The 25,993-nt window shown below is 38.8% G+C and overlaps 1 protein-coding gene across 2 annotated transcripts in view; it reads left to right on the forward strand.

Annotated features, from left to right (window-relative positions):
• The window catches only part of LOC113958181 (potassium voltage-gated channel subfamily KQT member 1-like), a 469,971-nt gene that overhangs the window by 38,446 nt on the left and 405,532 nt on the right, over positions 1-25,993 (forward strand). For both annotated transcript variants that reach the window (XM_027666288.1, XM_027666289.1), the window contains exons 4-10: positions 233-311; positions 3,118-3,214; positions 7,742-7,882; positions 14,767-14,877; positions 16,471-16,566; positions 17,432-17,560; positions 19,137-19,299. In XM_027666288.1, coding sequence (XP_027522089.1) covers positions 233-311; positions 3,118-3,214; positions 7,742-7,882; positions 14,767-14,877; positions 16,471-16,566; positions 17,432-17,560; positions 19,137-19,299 — 816 coding nt within the window. The remainder of the gene's footprint in view (positions 1-232; positions 312-3,117; positions 3,215-7,741; positions 7,883-14,766; positions 14,878-16,470; positions 16,567-17,431; positions 17,561-19,136; positions 19,300-25,993) is intronic.

Raw genomic sequence — 25,993 nt, forward strand, 5'->3', positions numbered from 1 at the left:
GCATATGTACAGCAAGCTGCTGTTCTTTGAAATTACCGTTACTAAATTCATGGAAGAAACTGTAGTCATTGGGTTTTTTATGTGAAACTATTACATTAAGTTATTGCCCACCAAATTTCAGGTAACAATTTCTTTTTTTTTAAAGTTCTTTCCTCAGTCTGTATTTTTTATGTGTTTCACTTCTGAGATCTAAAAACTAATACATTTTTCCTTTTTTTTTTTTTTTTAACAGATCTCATTGTGGTAGTAGCCTCAATTATTGTTCTGAGCATAGGATCGAATGGACAGGTGTTTGCTACCTCTGCAATAAGGTATGTTCTTCTAGTGACTGTAGCTCTTCAGTACCATAGATGTTACCATCAGATGTATATCTAATTTCCTGATTTCTGAATTAGATGTGTTTCTGACTTTCCTAATGTAGGAAAAGTTATTCTGTTGAAACACTGGACAGTGGAGGACTGTATGCTTTTGTGCTTGATCACTGTTGGGGAATAAGAGTACAGGAACAAGGCATATGAAAAATGGTGGGAATGCTGAAGCCAAATGGAAAAAACTAAATGTTCTGTCCTATATAAAACATCAAACAGCTCTCCTTCTGAGACAAGAGAGTATTACAGAACATCAGTTTATTTAAGAAGTAATCCAGACAGCACTTAACTCGGTACTTTTTGAGTATGAGTAATTACTTTGTTTAAAGAGTAATTATGCTTTGGTGGATTTGTTTGGCACAAGTAACTCATACTGTACATGAACCAGAAACATTTGATGTCTACAGTGTTTGTTCAGCTTGCATCAAGCACTGCAAGCTTGTTTTGGGAGGAAAAGCAGATAAATAGAAGAAAAGAATGATAAGCTTCTAACTTAACTTGCAAGACATGCTGCACGTTCTGTTACAAGCCTCTGATTTCCAATGCAATCTGATCACTGGGAAGTGAGAATGTACAGTACTATCTAAACTGTCTAGCTGTGTAAACAAAAACAGGAAGGAACTACAGGTATAAAGCATTTTTAAGGTGACTCTTACCATAGAACATTAATCCTTACATGATAGTAAAGGCTCACACGAGCAACATGAATGTGATTTATCAGTTTGTATAGGAGAAGAGGAGGGCGAATGTGAAAATTCCAAAGATTTTGTTGAATTCAACTAGAAGTGTAGGAAGGACTCTTATGGAAAGGCCTGTTCTGTGTTTGTGTGTGACCCAGTTGGGTTTGGGCTCAGTGCAGCCTTTCCCAGTGTTCAATCACACAGTCACTGTACTACATCTCAGAAGGCTCTGACAGAGAAGCTTAACCCACATCTCTGCAGTTTGTTATTGCTCCGCTGAAAAACCATCAGGGTCAGACAAGTCTTAGTTCCATCAGATTCCTCAGAACTGTGACGTGAGTGTTGTTGAATTAGGAAGGAATGAATCTCATATACCTTGTCTTTGCGTTTGTTGCTTTCAAGGTGTACCGTTAAGGTCCTCTTTGTACCTCCCTCAAATCCCAGCAATCCCAGAAAACATGGGTGCACGCATGTTAGGTTGTTTACTCGTAGAATGAAGTTCCAGGCTCCAGATCCCCCAGTGTGACAGGTTGACGTTTTGCTCACTGCAGCAACCAGTGAGACTGGAACCGAGCAGCAGAGTTTCCAGCAGAGTCCTCCAACCTCCTCACTGTTTCAAGGTCACCAAATTGGTAAAAGAGATCTTCATTCCAACAAATTCCTTTTTCCTTTTCAGTGGATATGTGTTGTGCATGTCTGGGGGCTATCTGGATTTTCTTGTTCACCATCATGTTTTTTAAACTTTTGTTTGTAAAACTGCCAGCCTGCACCATGCATGTCAGCACTTGGCAGTAATATAGCTGTAACCAGCTTGGATCCAAAAGACAGGAAAATCAAAGTCTGATTGTGGCATCCAGAGATGTGTCTAATAACTGTACAGGGGAGTTACATGTAGATCTCTCCCCTCCTGACAGGAGCAACCAGTGAACAATTGCATTGTGTAAGTCTATTGGTGCTCACATATTTGGTAGCCTTGTAATTCTTGAACTCGTGTTTTAATTAGCAGGTTTTAAGTGAATCTTAAAAAGTTTCCTGCTAATTAAAATTGTTATTCCAATGGCATATCAAATAAATAACAAACCATGGCGTTCATGTACCCGGTCACTGATATGTGATTGATAGTCAGGATTATTGAGTGCTTTTGATGACAAGCTTTTGATCGTTTGACTGTCAGCTGTGAGAGCTCAGAACACCTGCTTTCTGAATAAAGGAAGAGTTGGTTATTGCAGAAGACAACCTGCCTTCCCAGAGTGAGTAACACCAGTGGCTGCAGGATGGCTGAGTTTCCAGCTTATAGGTGTAGCCCAGAAAAATGCAGCCACAGTGGACTTATGAAATAAGAAGTCTAAGGTAAAAAGCAAAACCTACATCCACAACAAAATTTTAAGGGTAGATAAAAAGAGCCAAAAATACTTTTAATGAAAAGTTTTCACATAAATGAATTCAGCATGTATCCTTTCCTACTCTTCACTGGTTTGTTTCAGGGATAGGTCACTAAGGTGGATGACTGTAGGCAAACAAAGTTCATTCTCAAAAGTATGACTAAATAAAATATTTCCATGGAATAAAACTACACTGAGGAACCATATGGACAATTATTTTTCATTAGTTGGAAATATGGAGGTTATGATTCACTTATTGTCCTAAAAAGACCTAGAACTGTATCTATTTCCAATTAGATCATTTCTATAACTCACACAAGAAGGACGTCAGTGATACCATGTTTGATTCATATTCTGCTTTTGGCAAATAGAGAAAAAAGTTTGTTCCTACTTGTGTTAGCAAACCTTGAAGCACTGGTTTTCCTTGGAAAGGAGGCATTTGACAATCAGAATAGGCAATTTCCCCCTAAGCTTCTTTGTTTTTCTGTTAAATAATTCTTTTCCTATTTATATATATCTGACTATAATGAAATCTAAACACAGAGTCTACTGAGATGCCTCAAATCTGAGGTGCAACCCTGGCCAGGGCGTTGCTATCACAGTTCTCTAATATGGCAGTTAGTGAACGTAGCCAACTGTGGGTAGACAGAGCAGTATTTTTTATTTAATGCCCTGTTTTTCTTGCAGGGGCATCCGATTTCTCCAGATACTTCGCATGCTCCATGTGGATCGACAGGGAGGCACCTGGAGACTTTTGGGATCAGTTGTTTTCATACATCGTCAGGTACTTGACCTTTAAGGATCCCCAGCATTTTGTTTACTTTAGTAAATGCCTTTTGTGGACTTCAAATCGTAGTCTGGTTTAAATGTACTTCTCTGTTGCAAGAATAAAAATACTTTAAAAGTCCATCATGTGTTTCTTTCTATTTTTAAAATGGGAAACTATTCTTAACTATTCAGGGCAGTGGATAACATGGTTTAAGCATCAGTTTTGGGGGTTGTTTTTGGAAATGAACTGCTGTACTCTTTGATGTTATCCTTCAGTATAATTTATTAAATGTAGTTATATGGGCTGCCTTTTATATTGCAAATATTGTCCACTGTCTTCATGAAAGATGTGTTCCTTGCTTGGTTGCTGCATGGAAAAAGAAATACTAGTGGAAAAGTAAATTATTTAAATAATTCTATTTTCTCTGCCTCAATAAGGAGTTTTCAAATGCATTCTATAAATAAAAATATTAACTATGTTATGATAATACGCAAGAAAAGTTGCTTTTTTAAGGGTGTAGTCTCACAGGTAAACTTGGCTATAAGTAGTTATGTGTCTGTTAAAGCTTTGAAACAATTGTTCTGTCTAAAAGTCCATTAAGCAGGAAGAGCTTAGAAGTTTTTTTGCAGACTTAAAAAAAATTCTAGTTGTAGGCTTCTTTCTGAGTCTTCACGGAATCTCTGTAGCCCACTCAGCTTTATCAGTATGACAGAAACTTACAGCATTAGCCTTTTAATTTTGCATATCATACCACACTGTGGAGGGCTAATACTCTGCTATTAATGTTCACATCAGACTTCTAAGGGTGGTTAACTTGTGCTTTATGGGTGTAGATTTGTTCCCCAGACACTGACTAATAGTTACAGATTTCCACACAGACATTTTAAAATTTTCTATTTAGAAAACTTATTCTGAGACAGAGAATGGGAAGTGCTTAATCCAAGTGATTAATTTAATACTACAATTTAATTTTCTTCCCTTTATTTCCCCCCCCCCCCCAGTACTGTAGGAAATTTTTTGTCACGATGGCTGTGCAGCAGTGATGCACACCAAAGTGCTCCAGTATAAAGCCTCCTTTCATACTGTACAACAGGATGACTTTTAATGCTCCAAGTCTGTGTGGTCTCCATTTATTATGCTCACATTGCCTGGATATCTAGCTAGGGCAGAGCTGATATCCAAATACACTTTCTCAACATTTGCTTACAGAGGTGTTTGAGAAATTTTTTTCCTGTGGGTGTTCAGAGTTTTAGTCAAGAATCAGGAAATACTATCTCCAAAATGTGACACTTAAATCTTAAATGTCACGAGCATAAATAAGTTCAATGATTTAAAAGGAAAAAAAAAATCCTTGGAGAAGTGCATTTATGAGTAAACGCACCTGAAATTCTGCTACCCCAAAGAAGTGATTATGATGATAAATAAAACTCTACAGATCTGTAGTACTTGTCCAAGCAGATCACCCACTAACACATTAATAAAAAAAATATCAAACACACAGTTCTGTATTGACATTGGACAAGTGTAGCTGAAACTCTAACACGGTAACCTTTATTCCTATCCAGTCCCTGAAAGAAATTTTTGTTTAAAAAAAAACCAACAAAAAACCAAAGCAAAACAAAAACACCTCAGCTGCTTTTTCTTCTCTGGCAGAGTACAAAGTCCTCATCTATTTTTTGAGTTTGATACTCTTTGAGAAAAAATGGGGCCCATAACCATTAAACAATGTGAGAAAATAAATCCACATTTTTGTGACCTGTGAAAATAGCAAGCATTTGTACCTCTGTGGGCCCAGAGGAGCGTAGTGAAGTTGTCACCAATGATTTCCATGTGTTTTGGAATTTTACATATAGCTTTATTAGCTCACTCAGGCCCAGTTTGGCTCTTCTATTTTCAGCAGGTTGAGCTTATACAAGGATTTTTCGCCAAAAGCAACAAAACATGATTCAATATGGTATGTGGTGATGGAAAGACTTGGAGAAATCAGGCAGCTTACTGAAAAACTGAGTTAGCCAATCTAGCTTCAGCTTTTAAGCCTCTCACTTCTTTTTTCTCATCACTCACCTTGTTTTGTGAGATCTTCTACTGCTTTTAGGAAGGAGTTACCAATGAGTTGAGATTTGGGATTTCCTTGTATTTTTCCCAAGTGTTGAACTTTGTATTGTGTGGTCCTTATTGTAACTGAAAATATAGATCTATCTAAGTTTTCAAAAACTCTCTCAATATTCAATTTTATTTTATTATTTATTAAATGCAGTATGTATGAGATTGCTGTCATTGTCCTTATAATTAAAAATAGGCATGTATTAGTTTTTCTCCCTATACGTATGTAACACGGAGTGATGACATTTAGAAAAAGTCTAAGGCAATTATACTTTCATCTGGCCTTTACTTAAAAAGATTCCAGTCTCTAGATGAATAGTACTGGAGCTGAGGGGCACCAGTGGTGAAATAAGCTGAGTAGTCCTGTTGATAATTCAGCCACTTTGAAAGGATCTCCTAAGTCTATGCATAGCACTTCTGAAAAGCATATTTTCCTGCCTGCTCCCCCAAAAGCCACTTAAAACAGAAATATTCTAATTATCATCCAATCTCTAATTCTGTCCTCTGGGACAACACTGAAAGAAAGCAGAGATGGACGCTCCTCAATAACAGGTAAAATCTATTAACCTCTGAGATGTCAGCAACGTGCCAGGTGTAACTAAGAGATTTCTGTTGATGTGGAAGGAAGTCACAAATCTACTAGACATGAAAGCAGAAGTGTTTTCTGTGTAAGCAGGCAACAGGAATTAGCCTCCATTTCTGCTGTGGTCTCCTGTGCATCACAGAACTTACAGTCTCAGGTGTTTTGCAGCTTCGTCTTGCACTGAAAAAACACTGTGAAGGCAAGTCAAAAAGTTGTGAAAAATTACAGAGATGCAAATAGTCAGTTATGTGCATTAACACAAGGAGCTTTTCAAAGCAGTGAAGTGGTATCTGCAAGCACACAGTGTACCATTATCATTAAAGATGAGAAAATAAAGGTGACCCATACAGAAATCTGAACTACTGAAACTCCAGCTTTTATTTCCTCTTTCAGCTGCCTTGTTTAGCAAAAAGTTAAGGCTTGAATTAAAAGACTTGCCCATGGGCCAAACTAAATACTATCAAAATTCATTATTTATGTCATTATTAAATGATTAGAGGACAAAAACCTACTTTTGCTTTGTGCCAAGATCACTTAAAGGCTTGCTGAACCTAGATTTTTAATTAATGCTTAGGAGAAGGAAGAGTGTGTATAGTTCCTGCTGCTGAATGCAGTTACTAGATACCAGGGATACCTTTTCCCAGAAAGCTCTTATAAGGAAGTGAAAAGAAAAAAATAAAAAAGAAAATCTGAAGGAAGTTTGATGATAAAACTGAACCTTCCATCACAAAGAGTTAAAGAAACATGGGTAGAGTATTGCAGGAAACCTGTGAAAACCTGCCATACTTTAGAACTAGAGGCAATCCTTCTTAGACAGGTTTTAATTTTATCTTATGGGAGTATTTTAATTTCCTTGTTGGTTTGGGTGCAAGGAAAGAGAAACGGAAAGAGACACCTTAGGGAAGATGCCAGTGAAGATGTAGTACAATGTTTAATAAAGAAGAGATGGCTAAATATGTGCAAAGAAAATATAGGAATAAGGCATGTAAACTTCAAGGAATTAAAATAAGCTTTTTCCCTCCTAACTAGGTATTGGATTTTCCTGAGGGGTATGTGAATATCTCATTTGAATACAACATAGCCCTGCTTTTTAAAAGCTTTACAGGTTTTTGCATCTGAGACACCACACGTTTTGGCTTGTTTAAATGTGCAAGCACACTTTTCCTGAAGTCTGTAACAATCCCGCACTGGAGTCACATCAGCTGTGATACAACCTTCCTGTCCAAAAATCTATAGAGAAAATTGTATATTCACAAGAACTACATCATGCCCTAACAAAAGTCTCTTCTAATAAACTGCCCCAACCTTGCTTTTCAGGATTGAAGTAGAGGTTACACCTGCCCAACATATTTTATCTTCAGATGTTATTTTATCTTAACATGAAAGTGTTTAATCTTAAGCAATGTAAACATCAGATACACAAGTTTGTTGCTTAGATATGCCCATAATCACATGACATGGTTGTTATTTCTTCACTGTTATTTCTGTGTACTGTTCAGAAACTGCATTTCTGAAGCTGTTTTAAAAATGTTTAGAGATTTAGTATTTTAAGTGGACAGTTAAGTGGAATGATTTCCATTCACAAGGCATAATTAGGAGAGATGTCCCACTCTACATTTAGCTGCCCAAATGATCTCATATTAATGATGGCTTTTTGAACTCTTTAGCCTGGTATGAATAGAAAACAAATTACTGTACTACCTGGTTCACTGGAGGCAAATTTTATACCTGAAATATAACAGATTAATTTTTCTACTGTGATCCAAAAAAACCCCCTAGATAATTTACAATGTTTTGCAATGATAGAATATGCATGATGCAAACCTGATGTGCTTGTTTGCTTTCTCTTTTAATAGGAACTCATAACCACGTTGTACATTGGATTCTTGGGGTTAATTTTTTCATCCTATTTTGTTTATCTTGCTGAGAAGGATGCAGTTGATGAAGATGGAAAGACAGGTTTCTCCAGCTATGCTGATGCCCTCTGGTGGGGTGTGGTAAGTCCTTACCAGTCAAATCTGTATTCAAACAGTGCATAAGGCTTCCTATTGAAATTGTGATATTTTTTAAAAAAAAAAATCTTGTCTTTCTTTCTTTGCAGAATGTATTTCTGTAGGGAGGCTCAACAGTCTTTTAAGAAGGTACAAGAAAGAATGTCATACATACAATTAAATTATTTGGGTATTAAATTTTGTTGTGGAAGCAGGTCAGCAAGTCATGAATGTTTACAGATATAAAACGTCCACATGTCATAAGAGTGTAAATTCCCTCCAAAACCTACACCACTTCTTTTAAACTCTACTTAGTTATCTGCAAAAGGTGCATAACTTTAAAACTATATTCTGTATGTGGAAGTGGGGTAATGGCTTTATTTTTTTTTGAGTAGTAATGCAGACTTTTATGCAGGTAAGAGGTTCCTGTTGGCTTTTTTTTAAAATGAATCTGCGATTCTCTGTAAAGGTAAATAGATCCATCAAAAGCAGCTGGCAAAGCTTCATGGATTCATCAAATCCTTTGGATATCAGTCATCAGTCAGGTGCATTTTGTGAAAATCTTTGGTGAAATAAAGGAAGAAAATACCCTTAAAACAGAACTGGGCTTTTGAGAGCATTGTGGTAATTATCATGTGCATGCCCAGAATCAGTTGAAAAGGGAATAGAGAGCTGTGAAACAGAATAAGAGGCCAGATTTTTTCTAGACTCCCTTCATATGGCTGTTCTCATCATATTTCTCATTGTGACTTAAGCTTTCCTTCTTTACTAGCTTTTGCATAAACTATCCCTTCTCTTGTGGGCCCTTTTCCCCACTAGAGAACCTCACAAAATTTCTGAGTTGGCTGTCTCACTGTAACAAACCCAAAGAGATCCATCACATCAGTGTTAGTGACAGAGAAAAATGAGAGGACCAGAACAGATGCAGAGCCCCCAAGTTCCAGAGAAAGAAGGATATATTTCAACATTATATACTGGATTTGTTCTTAGATAATAGACTTGGAAAAATGCCAGTTATTGGGCCATAAACCAATTTTTTTCTCCACATCCAAATAAACTGGTAAGTTTGTCAAGGCAGACAAAATGTTCCTAATAGATATATGTTTCTAATCTTTAACTTAGATGCTGCATAAGCCTCTACTTCAATGAAGTATACAGAAATGCAGACTATATGACATGTAGCCTTAGTTACCACTTTTTAAGTGGTTCTGTATAAAAATACTTTAACCATTAAATTCCTGTCACTGGGTTGTCAAATATTCATTTCATTTGCAGAGTATCACCTTGGCTGTGCAAAAAAATAGTACAAACTAAGAAGAATCTAGTAAAAAAGAAAAATCCACTAAATGGTCAGATGGACCTGATTATCTAAGGTGCTGGGAAGAAATGAAACCACAAATTAGCCCATGCAACGATCACTTGTAAAAGTCCTCAATGGAAATATGATAAAATTTTCAGAATATAAAATCTCATGGTTATAGATATGAGACAACCTCTGGCTAGTGCAGGAAAATAATAAATGTATCAGAAGCACAGACTGTGATGTAATTGAGGAGAAAAACAATTAGGGTATAATTGAAAGATACCCCATGTCTGCTTTAAGGAAACAAACCAGTACACAGGCTCACTTATTCTTCTATTATTTGAGCAGTTCAGCTCCAACACCAGTGTTCCAATGACTGAATGCAGTGGAACACAGCTCCTGTTCTGGCTTTACTAATGGTCTGGCTGAATGGTCTGTGAAGTACATCTGATTAAAAGTGGGGCTGTTTGGGGGAAGTTCAGCAGCATCAGGTACTCCCATAAAAGTTTGTGCTAGTTCAGATAAACCCATGAGAAATAGCTCATAAATTTTTCTAGCATAGTGAAGTTCCAAGTAAGTTTGTAGTATCTTTGAATTAGAATGACACCAGTGAAAGAAAGGGAAAGCATATAGTTTATTAATAAGGAGATCTAAATTTAATATGTAAACATTAAAGGATAGTGATTCATGTTGGCTCTGCCCAGTGTCTTTGGTGTTTCATAAAGTAATTTCTAGGCCTGTAAGTGCAAAAGGCCAGAAATGCCCAAAATCAGACCTGATTTGGGGGGGGGGGGCAAGTTGGACGAAGAACTTACCAAACTGAGAGAAACAAGGTACAGTGGAAAACAAAAGAGGATTTCCAGCAATGAGTTGGGAACTAGCCCTCACTTTTAGCATCCAGTTCTGTCCATGTATATTCATACATAGGTTATTGCAGTGCACTTTTTTCTACCTTTCTACCTTCCTTTCCTTTTTTTTTTTCTTTTTAAGCTCTAGTTATCCAGAGCTTGCTTTATGAGTTGCATTGAATACTTAGCTATGGATTACAAAATACTTTTAAATGCTAGAAACTACAGCACTGATTTGATGAAAGAGTAAAAAAAAAAAAATAACATTAAAAAACCTAGGATGTGTTTATACAAGAGTATTTTGGACTTCAGGAATATAAAAGGAATTCAGTTATGAAGACCAACAGAGAAGTTTAAAATGCACTTTATTACCTTGCTGAGATAGATGACTTGGAATCTGTGTTTCAAAGTGTATGTAAAGGCCGTGCAAAGTGTTCAATGGGTTTTGTTGTTGTTTTCCAAAACTTCACTTGTTTTGCGTTAACAGCAAGATAAAATCAGCTTCTCTTTCTCTAGCTGTGTGAGGCACATGAAGAACACTGTTTAAATTGTTGTTTAAGCTTTTCAGGCATCTAGGCCTCCTCAGCATTCAGTGAGTCACGGTGCAGGTGCAGTTCACAGCTGGGAACAGTGACAAAGGACAAAGTGAATCAGTTTCTTTTTCTTTTCAAATCTTCTGTAACATAGAAACACAGATGTGGAGTTACTAGGGAGTGAAATTTGATTTCACTTTTGCCTTTCAAAACTAAACCAGAGGAAAAAAAAAATCTCAGTAGCAAGTATTTGAAAGTGTCTGACAAAAACCACAGAGTGTATTATGGGGAATATTTTGCTTTGAGTAGAAAGTGCAAGCTTGCTGAACTTGATACAAATGACCTGAAAGGTTTAAATGTGAAGAAAAGAAAAAAATAAAGAATGAAGGAGAGTTGGAATTAGATGCTAACTACATTCACTTGCTTCAGTTAAATGCAAAGTTGTTTCACCCAGATTTGGCAGGCAAACAGGTTAAACTGCAATAAAATATCAAAGACTTGTATTCTGCATGAAGCTACTTTCAGAAGTTTTAGCATGTACAACACATGCAACAGCATTTCTAACAGCATGGTCAGGCTGCCAGAATTGCAACCCATGTCACAGAAGTTTTCCTGTCCTTTCTGGGTACTTTTTCTTGAGGAAAGAAGAAGAGCACGTAGGAGGCTTCTCTTCTGTTGGCCCTTCCACACTTGTCTCTTGCTGCTGGTAACACTTACTGGTCTTGCTGCAAACTCAACTGTTCTGTACCATTGAATTTGCATTAAATAGTTTCTCCAGTAAATTGGTGTTAACTGGCAGAGGTACTTAGGATCAGAATTTCCAGTAGTAAATTTTCGTGCCAGAGGTAGCAGTTTGAACCCCTTTATATTTAGTATGTTTTTTGAGGTGTGCAGTTCTGACTCTTCACACTTCAGGACACCTGCCTGTCTTAAACCATCTGGGCAACTCTGTTGACTTCTAATGAATTTAAGTTTTTCCCTTTTTGAAGATATGTACAGATATGTTTTCAGAGCCTGTGTTAGAGCATGTGCACACCAGCCGGAATGTGCCACCATAAATCTGTGTTATGAAGGAGGTGTCATTTTCCAAAAACCACATTCAATATTCTCAGAGATACTAATAACATTTGGATGTGCAAGTAAAAAAAAAAATCTGTTGTGATTAAGAAATCCAGATAATTACATTATTTATAATCCTTTCCATATTCTATGTACTAATTAGATTACCAAGAAGGCATCCTCTTAAGGTAGCCAGGGAAAAACTTTCTGAGACATGTTCAGGCACCTGCAGGAATCTGCCAGCCAAATGCTTGCTGTAGAGATGGAAAATTCATCTTTTCTGTGGTTACAGCTTTCATGCTGTCTTCCATAGTAACTAAGGCAGCTCAACATTACTGCAGTTTGTTTTTGAGCCCTGAGTGCTGGAGAAGTCAGGAAAAAAAAAAAAAAAAAAGAAAAAAAGCCCAAACCAAACAAACCACCCACAAAAAACCAAGAAGGCTTTCATAAGAAAAAAAAAGGAGAGGAAAAGGAAGGAAAAATCACAGACTTTAAGGGGTCATCTGGGTGCACTGAGGAGCTGAAGTGCTGTTAAAGAAACACTGCTTTAACTTCCTCCACTGCCCACTAACACATACTGCATTTCAAAGTTGAATTTTGGGGGGTCTGGTTTAATTTTGGGGACTGGCAAACTCATCTGTTTGTACTGCTGGTAGTACACAGCACCTGAGTCACTTCACAAGCCACATTAAACACCTGGAAAGACAAAGTTCCTGCTGAGAGCAGTTTACAGTTCAAAATAACAATATTCATTCGAAGATATAGATTCTACAAAGTGAACTTCATCAAGTGAGAAATTTATGATGAATAAACACAAGCCTAACTTTTTTTGAACTTGGAAAAATTAAGTTTGGTAGTAGTTGGTAATTTTTTCCCTGCAAATATTTCTTCTAGCTCTCTGTAGAACTGCTCTGAGAGGAGGAGGAAATATATTCTTCTCGTGCCTTTATTGCTTGATAGCTTCTTCTGAGAAGCCTATTTTTGCATAATATCTAAGCATTTGTCAGCAAATTTTTCCATAAAAGGCAGCCTCTTTTGTAGTCAGTGTAAATTTACATATTCTTTCAAGTCTGTGTTGGCTGTATTTCTGCTACCATTCAAGGCAAAGTGAAGGGAGGGGGACTAGGTTTAGGGCTGGGGCTCCCAAATAGAAGTGCATTTTTTCTATTTAAAGTTCTCCCCAGTGGTTAGCATTGGTGACAGAATTCTTCATTTCCTCACCAGAAGCCTTTCACTTCTCAGGGAGTACAAGCCACATTTCTCACACCATTTTATGGCAGCATCAGAGCTCTGAGTATGCTAAAAAGCCTTAATGGCTCTGGCCAGGCACATCAGGGGTCACCCCAACACCCTCATGACTTATTAAGGCTCAGCCCTGGGGGTTTTTTTTGCTGCCTGAGCTGTGCTGGAGGAGAGCTGGTTCCCAGCTCAGCCACGGTCTGATGAGCTGGATCTCAACCCACAGTCTGGCTTCCATACTCAGCCTCAGACATCCCTCACTACCTGGATATTGCTGTATGACTGGGATTCTTTGTTGGGCACAGTCACTGTCTGAGTCTATCCTACTCTGAGCCTGTGCCCAGAGTGGTAAGGCCTCTGCCTGTCCAGATGTAGGATTCCCTTGGCTTGCCTGGGGATCCTCTTTGGGATCAGCTGATTATCACCTTCCTCTGGGGAGCAGCTGGCCCTTGTTGATGGGCCCTTCTGATGGACCAGCCTTTACCTGAACTCTGATCCCTGCCCAGCACCAATCTTTACTGTCCACTGGCCTCATAATGAATTGTCTTCCTTCCTGCTGGGGTTCATCAGGAACAGCCCAAAACCTCCATCATGCTCAGGTCCTCCTGCCTGCGTGATTTTCCAGGGGTGGCCTGCCACCCCCACAGTGATTTAGTCCCTCTTCAGCAAGTCCCTACAGATCCCAGAGCTGTGTAAGCACATGCCTTGCTTAGAGTGGAGGTGGGGAGGGGTGTTGGTAAGGCCCTGAGGGCACTAATTGGCCTAATGACCCTGGCCAGCATCACCAGTGGCCTCTAGCCACATCCAGGGGCTCTATTTAAACTCAGAAACAGGAGAGATGGTCTTTAGCTTTACTGCATCTGGGTCTGGCTGTGGAGTCCTTTAATCCTGACTTTCACCTAAGGACCAATATTTTGCCAATGCCTCATCCCTGTGGACCTACATGCTGACCACTGTACCTGATCCTAATCCTGACCTGTGGATGGCATTCCTGGCTTAATGTCAGACCTGCCTTGTTGCTAAGATACTGCTTTATACTCCAGACTCTTGATTGGATCTGGCTGCACTTTCTGCTTCTGTTTTGCTTGGCTGCTGTGGGACCAGGTCCTTAGGATAGATAACGTAGCTTGCTGGGTACATTATCTTCCTTGACTTTGGGTTCCTTTGTCCCTTAGGGAGTACCTGGCCTCTCGTAAGCAATGAGCAGATCCAGGTATAAGCATCTTGTGGCTTAAACACAATTTTGAGTGACAAAGTACTCTATTTGTTGGGGGAGGAATAAAAGGTAAGCACAGGGCTCAGCTGCGTTCAGCTCTTGGTCTACTGGCAGGTTGATTTTGGGAGTTAACACGTCCTGGAATGGTTGTGTGTTCCTCTTCTTGCCATGAAGATTCAGCTGGGATGGTGTAAATTCTGTCCCTTTTCATCCCTGTCAGCACAGGGCTTACCCTGCCTCTCCCAGTATGTGCCTGACTGCAGAGATGGGCAAATACCCATGTTGGTTGTGTGCAAGTCGGTGCTTTCAGGGCTTTCTTCTGTCTGCTGTGGAACTACATTTTAAAAGCAATGGCAGAAAAACTGCAAGACTATGGTTTCAAGCCCACAGGGCCAATTCTTGCAGTTTTGGAATGGTGGAAGCAGCCAGCTACAAGCTGTAAGAACAGTCATCCTACAGCCAGACTACTGTTGCCTTCAGAAACAGTGGTCAGCTGTGAATGTCTGCTGAAGAATGTAAACCCAGGATAAATCAACAGTGATGTTTAGGGTACTCCCATATCCAAACACTGCTCATTCATGCCTGTCTCCTGATATTTCTCTAATTTATTTCTCCTTTTGTTCTTTTTTCCCTGCTTTTTGGAGAGAAAAGGTACCCTGTTGCACTGAAACAGGTATTTGTTTCTGGCCTAGGTAACTGTCACGACAATTGGTTATGGAGACAAAGTTCCCCAGACGTGGATTGGGAAGACAATAGCTTCCTGTTTTTCAGTATTTGCTATCTCTTTCTTTGCTCTGCCAGCGGTAAGTAGAGTTTGAATCTGTCTGACTTGGGTGCACAATTAAGTAATTTTAAATTGGTGCCTTTGGTAGGAAATAACAGGGTTGGATGTTGCTTCAGAATGTGCACACACACATCCCCAAGTGTATGTTTGTGTGTATGGAAACACGAAGGAAGGACATCAACCTGTTGGGGTCATCCAGAGGAGAGCCACTAAGATGCTCCAAGGGATGAAGCCCCTCTCCTATGAGGAAAGGCTGAGAGAATTGGGATTGTTCAGCCTGGAGAAGAGAAGGCTTTGGGGTGACCTAATTGTAGCCTTCAGTACCTGAAGGGAGCCCACAAGAAAGATGGAGAGAGACTATTTCCAAGGGCCTGGAGTGACAGGACAAGGGGAAATGGTTTCAAACTGTCAGAGAGCAGGTTTAGATAGGAATTAGGAAAAAATTCTTCCCTGTGAGGGTGGTGAGGCCCTGGCACAGGTTGCCCAGAGAAGCTGTGGCTGGAAGTGTTCAAGGTCAGGTTGGATGGGGCTCTGAGCAACCTGGTCTAGTGGAAGGTGTCCCTCTCCAGGGGTTGGAACTGGATGACCTTTAAGGTCCCTTCAACCCAACTGATTCTATGATTCTGTGAATGAAGCTGCTGCATCTTTACAGTACTTGTTTTAGATAAAGGTGGCCTAGAAAGGAGGTAAGAATAACTTCCACTACTTGAAGAATTGAAGCTATTCTGGTCTATGAGTTGTAGAGGGGCTTTTTATCAGCATGTTTGTGCCAGAAGTGACCACTTCTTTGTTTCTGTTTTGTGGTTATATGATATTAATTTGGTGTCCTGTGAGGACAGGAACAAAAAGAACACTTCTATGGCATCTGCCATCCTATGTGGTGCTATAGAGATCTTTGGGCTTTTTGGATCTTTGAATAAACAGGGTAAGAATAAAGACAACAGCATTGAGGCAATTAGACAAGACAAAGTATTTCTTCAGTAACTATCAATTTTAACAGAAATGTTGAAATTATTAAGCATGTCTTTGCCTTGTTTGCTCAGTTTGACTGGAAAATCAAACTAGGTTCTGGCTTTAGTTGTGGTAGTGGTTTTTTTGTTGGGTTTGCCTTTTTTTTTTTCTTTTTTTTTTTTTTTTGCTGTGGGGGAGCAGGTGGGTTTGGTGTTCTTTTATGGAGGGTTGGGGATGAGTTTTTTGGGGGATTGGGAAAGGTTTGGGATTTGGGTTTCTTGTGGTAAGGAATTAAAAATAAGTGCAAAGAATAGCTGAGAATCAGTCATGTGACATTGTCATTTGCTTCTCCCACCATTGTGTAGGGTTGCCTTTGGAATGTGTCTGCCTCTGCAAATGTCTCTGATTCCTGTAGCCTGTTGTTCACAGCAACAAACACATGCTGTTTATTGAAGTTACACGATGCCAATATTGATCTGCTCAATTTCAGATTTATTTGTTGGAATAAATAAATTCTGTTTCTGGGACATTTGAAAAATCATGATTTTTCTTTTTCTCAGAAAGTCTTTTATAAAATGTCTGTTTCTTTCATATGCTAAGTATTTGATTTAGGTATGTGAAGCCATATTGGAGTCTGACTAGGAATTCTGGATATATTTAGGGTATTTTGGGGTCCGGTTTTGCCCTGAAAGTACAGCAAAAGCAACGTCAGAAGCATTTCAACAGACAAATCCCAGCTGCAGCTTCCCTAATTCAGGTAAGGCCCCTAACAGTAAAATATGTAGGAACTTACTGGAGAAGGAGTGTGGCCTAGTAGTTCAAATACTGAGAATCATGGTTCCTAGATTTTATTATAAATCTATAACTTGTGTTTAACCACTTAGTAATTTTGATCCACTTTAGTCACTAGAGAAAATTAGATAATTGCCTGTCGTCCATCTCTAGGTGTGCTAACCTGATATTCACAGGCATAAGGACACTAACTGGACAAAATGAGTATATGTGGTGAAATAGTAAAAAAAAAACAAAAAAACTTCATGATAATATTTAATTCATAACTTCCTCTTTATATTCTCTTAGGTCCTGTGCATCTGTGAAATCCTGAGGTGGTGAACGCGTGTACAAATACATGTAAACACCCACCTCTGTTTAGACAAATGCCCCAGGATAACAGTCTATATAACAAATACAGTAGCATGGTGCACAAATATTGAATGTGGCACAGTGAAGGAAAAAGGAAGCAGCAGTATCCAGTGATGCTTGTGGGGATTCACTTCTATGAGGGTTGTTTTGTCTTGATCCCCTCCACCCCACACGCTGTGGGCAGGGATAGATCCCAGCTCCTAGGGAGAGTGCCCCAAGGAGTGTCCTGAAGATCACTGTGTAATGCGTGGAGCTGTCCTGGTGCAAACTACATTCACCACAGTTATCTAGAGGGAGGAGTGTATTTTGTTAGTTATGGTGTTGTGGTATAGCACCATGACTGCAGTCAGACCCCTTTGCAGCTTGTTTACCTCGACTGAAAGTTTTGTTGTCAGTTCGATTTGCAGCAAAATCTGACTTACCTGCCCTAACAGTGGCTGCTTATTCACTGCGATTGTTGGGTTTGGGTTTCATTGCAGACTCTGTGGCGGTGCTACGCAGCAGAGAAATCCTGCAGTTCCACAGCGACGTGGAAGATCTATGTTACACCCCCAGCGCAAAATCCCAAAAAGTCAGCAGCGCCATCTAGCCCTAGTCTGAGAAAACAGGTAACGGAGGATGGGCAGAGCTCGGTTCTGTGCTTGCTTTTTAAATCTCAGTGGAATAACTTGCCAAAAGCCTCGTAAAGTGAGTGAAGAATCTGGACAGCTGAAACACGCTTGATTATTTTCCTCATGCCACAGCGCGACTGGCTGCGTTTTCCTTAAAAATATTCCTGAGGGAACTTTAAATTGCCTTGATGGTCAGACAGGTGCCAATTCTCCATTGTTTTATCCCCTTTGAAGTCTCCTACATTCTCAAAGGGTACTGTAAAGCAATGGTGTGTTCCTTTTACATAGTGGTTCATACAAGAAGAAAGGAGAAAGATAGTTTAAAAACTTATGTTCACATTCAACCTGTGGCTGACAAGTAGCTGTGCTTTCCTGAAGTACTCTGTGGTACTTTTATTTGGGGCTTAGTGTAGAAATTAGGGCAGTTTCCTGAGTTTTGGGTGCAGTAAAGTGGAAAAGTGTTTGCCTACACAGGTGGGATTGCCCAAACACAGTCCTGTAGTTGCACTGCCAAGCTTGCCCAGCCTTCAGCACCCCGGCCAGAAAGGCAGAGGTCTGCAGCAGTTCGAGCTCAGAGGCTCATGGTTTCTCAAATGATGTTGGAGGCCTGGGTTTAGGCAGTGAAATGCCACTGATGCCTGTTGCCCCGGGCAGAAGGGCAGTACAATTTCAGATGGAGAAGGCTGTAAGGGCATGATATGTGTGCACGTTTGTGTTGTGTCACAGCAGTGTGACCTGCTCAGTATTGAGCAGAGTGTGACTTTGCCATGGCTTTGCTTTGTCATAACTGGAGACAGAAAAAACAGGAGGAGAGGGGTAAAGCTGAAGTAAGGCTCCTTTGTAAGTGGTGCTGAACAGCAAACAGTCAATGGTTTGAGAGCTGAAAAAAATAGATGGTATTTTCCCTCTGTTTTCTCTATTCAGAGGAATTTCCCAAACATATTAAACCTGAACCTCCCTGTGAACTGCTAACCCTAATTTAAGAACTAAACCATGGTTCTTTCATCTCTTACCAAAGGCTCATCTTCTCTTATGTTGATCTAAACCTTAACTTTTTTGTTTTTAAGTGCCCATTTAGGACATTTATTAGGCTTCTAAAATCAGGAGAACTGTATGGAGGAGGAGGAATTTATCTTCTCCTGATGTGCATAAGTTGGCCTTTTTGGTAAAAGGTGAATTTTTTCTTCAGTTGAAAAAGCTGCACAGGGCCTAGTTCACAGTTCAAAGTCTATGGGTATGTTTAATTAAAGCTTTAGAAATATGATACAGCCAAGCTGATGTGTACTCAAGTGGTTAGTATTTTGTATGCCTTGAGTTTTGGTACTTGAGACCTGATTTTTCAAAATGTGCTGAGCATCTTCTCCTGAGAATCAATTCTTACCAGATTTTAGTTGATAATTTGGAATCAGATATTTTGAAAACAAAGGTTCTAACCCTTTCACTTAATTTCAATTTCATTATTTAAATAAAAAACATATGACCTCAAGTAAATTTACTGCATCCTGAGGGTCACATGTGTACTTGTCTGTGTTTGATAATTTCTTCTGATATAATTCCATTTCTACCACCACAGGCTAGAAGATACAAAAGAAAAGGGAAGCTAGGATGTGGTAATGGTTCTGCACCTGCAATAAACCCAGGAGAAAATGCCTTGTCTGTTCCACAGATCACTTATGATCATGTTGATGAACAAGAGCACAAAAAAGATGTATCTTTCTACATTGATGAACCTAGAGGTAATTTACTTACATTGACTTTAGCTTTTTTTTTTTTTTTTAAGAGATGTTGTTAGAAAGAATTGACATGCTGAAGGGAAAATTTCTCACCTAATCAGTACAGCAAGATGCCTCCAACCAATGATTGCATAACAAAAGTAGGAAGACACAAATTTAGATACATATGGTGTGAACATCAAGATCTTTCTTTGTTTACCAAATTTAAATCAATTAAAATGTTGGCTATATTGTTAATTCTCCTTTTTTGAATTATTTCAGAAGCTTCCTCAAATCTGCCCCACCTTTAAACTTTATCTCGCAGAGAATCTGAAGGAAGGAAAAATAAACCAGGAAAAATATTTTTACTTTTTTTACAGCACCCTCTTAAACATTGTGCAAAGAAATTGTGATAGGAACAGCTAAGCATTTTTATGCCTACATCAACCAATAGGTTTTTATAAATGGGATATTTTTCTTGCTTCATTTAAAATATTGTATGTTTCTATAAATGACGGGTGTATTTCAACCTGAAAACTGATTGAACTTCAATGCTGAGTTAAGATAGTTGCTTTGTTTGTAAAATTCTTATTTTTAATTAAGTTTGTAATGGAAATGTGCATATGAAATGGTATTGTTTACTATAAAAGAAGATTTTTTGAAAAGCTAGTTTTTCCACTTCTGTGTTGATGTCCTTTGTCTGATGGGGTTGGGGATCTGTTCTGGATCTGCTAAAAGGGAGAATGTTTCCTTGTAGTCTGAGTTATGTTCCATACCTAGAGGCATACAAAGCCTTGCCAAGTTTACTGAGTTATCCAAAGAGGCTGGCCCTAGTCTAGGATATGTTATGTCATGATTTGAGTTAGGTTTTCATCTGTCTTTGATAAACCTGAACATCAACTCTGTATGAAATTGCTGCTCTTACATCACATTGAAGCTGACGCAAAACTTCAGCCTGGACAGAGTATGGTTGTAGTCTTGACATGAAGGTTTATTTAATAAAAAGTACTTCAAATATTTTTGCCCCCCAAAAGGGAACATGTGGTGTCTTCTTGTACTGAACACAATCAAAAGTGGGAGTTTCACTGGGTTACTCTGACTTTATAGAGTTGCTAGATTGTCAGTGCAACCTGTGTCATCCATGCTGGAGCAGTCAGATGTGGAATAGCAGGAATCTGAGAGCTGTGGCATATTGAGGCACATCTGTAAGGGACAGGGACATCTGGCTTTCACAGGGAGACCTTCAAGAGGTTTCATGCAATTGATAGCCATGAAGGGCCACTGCAGAAAGGAGAGCTTTCCTTCCACTGATGGAAGTTTCCATTCCCCCTCATGCTCTTCCTTGTGTTTTATGCTCTGCTGTAAATGTCTAACCTGTTACTTTGAGGTCAGGTTGCTTTTCAGCAATTGTGGTATTTTAATTGTTGTTTGGCACTGGCGGTGCTTTTATAGGTTCTGGGAAAGGGGGTGAAGGGTGTGATATTTATAAATGACATGTATCAGAATACTGTGTTCATTCTCAGCATTTATTGAAGCAGTGCAACTTCCCTTGCTGACCAAGTAATAGCAGATTTCACTGAGTATATTTTGATATCAGTCAGTGCTGGACAGAAGGAGCAAAGTGTTGTGTAATTTGTAACAGCACTGTAGATCATAAGATGTTGAGGACTATGTTGCTGCATTCAGGACTCTGGCAGTGCACGTTTATTCACTAAAGCTTTGTTCTCTGAATGGTCATAATTGATCTGAGCAAAGCTCTTCATCACAAGAAAGGGAGTAAAAAGACAAGCCTGTATCTCTTTCTGCTTGGTAACAGGAAAATGAAAGAATTTTCACCCCTTCTTCTGAAAATGTTTTCTTATTTTACTTTTAAGCTGGTCTAAGTTATTCTTGTTGTGAGAGACAGCCATGCATATTATTCCCTTACCGATTAGGTTTTATCTATTTTTCATTTTCTTTCACTTTTTGCCTTAGCCAGTGTCAGGGGTAAATCCCACTTAATTTGATTTTTCTGATTCATTCCTTCTGTTGCAAAGCTTCCCGGAATGTAGTTGGCAAACTCAATTGCTCAATTGACTGAACATTCTTGACACCTCTAAAAAGTTTAAACCTGATTTCTCGCAGTGAAGTTCTCCTTGCCAGAATTAATAGGCTTCTATTCTTGGAAACTGGAAGTACTAGGCTTCAAGCCTGTAAATGGAGTTATTTTTTTTTTCCTCTCAAAGCCGAAAGTAGAAAAGGCAGAGAAAATAATAATAATAATAATAAAAAAGGTAGTTGAAAAGAGCCATGATAGCTTCTATTTGAGTGTTGCTATAGTGGAATATTTTATCCATTGGTTGTGTGGGCTGGATATTTTACAGATGATGGTGAACTTAGATGATGAATTAGATCACATTTACTATATCACTTTTCACTAAGAGGAACAGAGCTATTGCTTTAAAACAGCTATTCTGCTGCTGGGGTCAGATGTGAGAGGGACTGTAGGAAGGCATGAAACAAATGTCTGTCAAGTGCAGACAACAGAAAATTCCTTGTTTCCTTGCAGAAATAGATTGAAATGTAGTTAAAATATCCTTGATAAATGAGGAATTTACCTTAATCCAGGAACTGCATTATGTATGTGCACCTTTTTTCATGAAAATAAAATTTTTCTTATGAAATCTTGTTCATGTCTCCATGTCCACCCAGAATCTTCTTGGCTTGCTCAAAACTTGCTTAGGAGGCATATCTTTCCAAGCTGGGCAAAAATGCTTTCCTTTTTTATACAAAGAAGGTTTTAGAAAAGGGAAATCTTAGAAATAATGTTGATCATGTGTTTTATGAGATACTTGTGTACGTGGAATAAAAAACAGGTAGTAGATAGTGCATAATATAGAAATAAAATCTTTGCTCACCAAAAACAGTGGAACTTCAAAACAAATGCTTGATAACCTAACAGGAAAACAGCCCCTGATTTCTGCACCATGCATGGAGTTCTGGGTGTGACTGATTTAGGGTGCTCTGTAACACTAAGAACTTGACCACTCTTACAGACATGGAAAGACCAAAATCTTCCACAATAATAGTTTCCTTGTTTGAAGTCAAACCTCTCACAATTTCTTTTTATAAAGAAATTAGTGCAGTTTGGTTTTTTTTTTCCCCATGCATAACTTCTGCTTCTGCTGAGGAACTGCTTCATACCAGGGTGTCTGGTTTGATATTTTCATCCTCACTTGAGTTTATATCCATAGGGAGTCTTGAAATTGATCTTCACCCGTGCTTTTGTCAGCCATTGTGTATGTACTCCCCTGCAGCAGGGTCATTTATTAGGATGACAAGCCATGTATGAGCACTCTGGCATCTTTAATGTTCCTGTAAGCTTTGAAGCAGTTAAGTGAGTGGCAGGTCATAGAGACCGATCCATATAGAAGGAAAATAAAATTTTGCTGTAACTGAATTTTTTCTAAATGCATTTTGAGCTTCCTCTTCAAATAACAGCTATTCACTGCAATGTATGCTTCACAAAATGAACCAAATAGCTGTTTCATAATGCTTTTTATTAGGGAGGAAAAAAATTATAGAAATCTGAAAGTTTTTAGACCTTGAACATCAACCTCCTGGGACAACTCCAGCAGATGGAATATATTATTTGCTGTCAACTATTGTAGGTTGTATACACAACTCATTATTGTTAAATTTGTCAAAGTCACAAGACTCTCACAGTGATAAATCTCTGCTGGGCTAAAAATAAATTTCCCTGTTTATCACTGTGCTTTTCTGTTTGCATTCTGGAGTTTCTTGTATGCTGGTGTATGTGCAGTTTAAAGCAAAACTTCACAGGAGTAACTTTTTACCAGGAAGGGGGAGAGAACTGTAATTCTCTGTGACCCCCTTAACTTTGTAAGCCCTCTCATATAAAGTGTGTAATACTGGTAATGTTGATTTATTCTGTCTGTAATGCTAGTTTAGATGCTGACATTCCAGCATTCACCTATCTAGTAATACACTGGTTGTTCCTAGAAACTGGTTGCATTTCCCCTTGGGAAAAAGGGCTGCTTTCCCTTAATGGTGTAGATGGATTACAATCTGCAGTACATACAAAGAAGCAAACATTTTAAATGAAGTGAATTCATAGATTCCAGCACTGACAAGCTGAGGGAAAGGTGAGGAAAAACATATGGCTAAAATTAACAGAATAAAGAAAACACCAAAGTTTTTGAGGATCTGCATGACTGTCAGTAAGTCAGAAAAGCATAAATATAGAGATATGCTCCAAATCAGCAATAGAAGGTATCCAGATACCATGCTTCTGAAAAACATCATGCTCTTAGGAAGGTGAGTTTAGCAGATGCTGGTGGCTTTGCAGTGAGAATTTGTGTTCAGCATACAGCTGTTCAGCTTCTGTATTTGTCAGTCAGCTCAGTACTTGTACTAATGGTACTTTCCTGTAAGAGTTGTGGAGACACCTCTTCGCCTTTACCAGAAAGTTTTCAGTCTTTACTGTGTCAGCCCTGGCTGTTCTGAGTGAGAACATTCAGTGAATTCTGTGGTTTATCTTGCATGGCCAAAGTGGATGGTAGGACCGGGTGTGGGGGATGGTGGGAGGGGAGATGGAGGAAGAGAACAGCTGCCTCTGCCAAAATCACTCTTGCTTCTGATTAAATCTGGCAGCTTTTGAGGTTTAAAAATTTATTTTTGTTCTGCACTTATTCAGCTCCCCATTGTGCTTGATTTAAGACCAGAGTTTGGATCACTGGTCACACCAGACTCAAGCAGGGACTTTGTACAGATGTTCCCAAAGACCATGGGAGTGCATAGTGAGAGAAGGTATTTGCAGCTCCCTCAAACTTTTTCTAGACACTATATCAGCACAGCAGTGAGAAAAAAATAATTATGAGTCGCAACAGAGGGCATACCCCAGATCAGATGTTTTGCTGCCAAAATGAATATTTTAGATAACTGTTAAAACATTAAAAATGTAGAAAATTACAGAAGCAAATAAATTATATATGAGTCAACGTGTTGAGTAATAATAATAAAGAGGCAGCTTTTTAAAATGAGATTAAATTGTCCTCATAAATTGTAAAGTTTTTGGTCAGCTGTTTCATGGAACTGATGTGGCCCTGGTAGTTTTTGCTCTTGGATCCAGAATATACAATCTTGCTGTGTAAGGCTCCGGGCAAGAGAAGGAAGGAAGAAAATCCAAGACCGTGTCATTGGGGTGTCAAGGGAGAGTTCTACTCTTGGTGATCAAGTCAAGAAATAGGTTTCTCTTTTGTTATGTTTGAGCAACCAGCAGGTTCTTCTCACAATACAGGAGCCTGTGTGCTTTTCCTGACATCTGTAGTGGAAGTACCTATTACTGAGCTAGGTCCTCTGTAGCCTTGGTCCAGAAGGACAGTACCATGAAACAATTGACTTAGCCAGCCTTAGGAAAAGCAGAGAAAGGAAACAGGGTTATTGGACTTCAAGACTGGAAAGTCAAAGTTAATAGATAAGGTATGGTAGAAAGCAAGATTAAGAAGTGTTACACTCAAAGTTGTCTATACATATATGAGTATGCACATGGTATAAAAATAGAATTAGAATTTAGTGCTAGAATAACTGAAATCTTGGTCTAATCACTATTAGTCCAGATCTAATTGTTACAAAAAAGAATCAAATGCAATATGGTTTTTTTTCGTAATTAAAACGTTACAATAACAGTAGAAATACAATTAAACCTGTAAAATCTACTTTTTAATTTCTGTCCATTTTCCTGGTATTTATGCTTCTCCAGTTCCTAAAGTATCACTGCAGGCAGAGCAGGGGAAGTGGTACAATGAGTTGTTGAAATCTTGTGTCCTTAACAGGGAGGAATATGAAGTTTGTGGTGACAGTTTCTCCTTTCTCTCCTGGGATCCACTTGGGGTCACTTAAAAATGTTTCCTAACACGTTTTTACATATTTTTTCATTGCTGTGCAGCTCCAGGGTTTAGCTGAATTTACTATATATGTTCTCTTTTATGTGTGTGAAATAGTATTTCTTTGTTCTCTGTTACCCTTAAAACCGGTTTTGTCCTGCTCCAGGACTGCATTTTTGTTTTAACTGACCATTAGTGAATTGTTTAGAGCTGTGGGGTCTCCAGTGCCAAGCCTGTGCCCCATCTCTTATCTCATGCCTTTACTTGTACACTGCATCCTGCACTGTTTCCACTTCTCAAGGCCTCTGATATTCTACCCAGCATGTATTTCTGTAAACTCTGTCATTATTTAGTTGTAAATATCTCATCCTACTAAAATAACTGCTGGAGATAGGGAAGTATGGTTGTGCAACACAAAGATAAACAAAAGTAAAACAAGCTAGATACAGACACCTGCTCAATTAGAAAATTGCTGTCACAGTTAAATCACTTAATGTCAGTCCAGGGAAGGTCTGGACAGAACAGGCTGGAGAAGCTTTATTCCTGAGGTCTTGCAAACTGAGTACAAACCTTAGGCTCTGTTACTAGCAGTGCTAAGACAATACAGAATAATGCAGGAGATGTAAGAGCTCCATAGTGAATTCACATAAATATCCCAAGCTACAACTTTTGCAAAACATAGGAAAGATGAGAACAATCTGGATAAATTGTGAGCTTTTTCTTAATGGCCTAAACTTGAGATGAGAATCTGTGCAGAGTGGAAGTTTGACCCAATTACTAACCATAAAGTGTGAAGACAGCAATGACAGGTAACAGTTAATACTTTTTTTTTT

The sequence above is a fragment of the Corapipo altera genome, unplaced genomic scaffold, assembly GCF_003945725.1.
Source record: "Corapipo altera isolate COAL_440 unplaced genomic scaffold, ASM394572v1 317, whole genome shotgun sequence".
Taxonomy (NCBI): Eukaryota; Metazoa; Chordata; class Aves; order Passeriformes; family Pipridae; genus Corapipo; species Corapipo altera.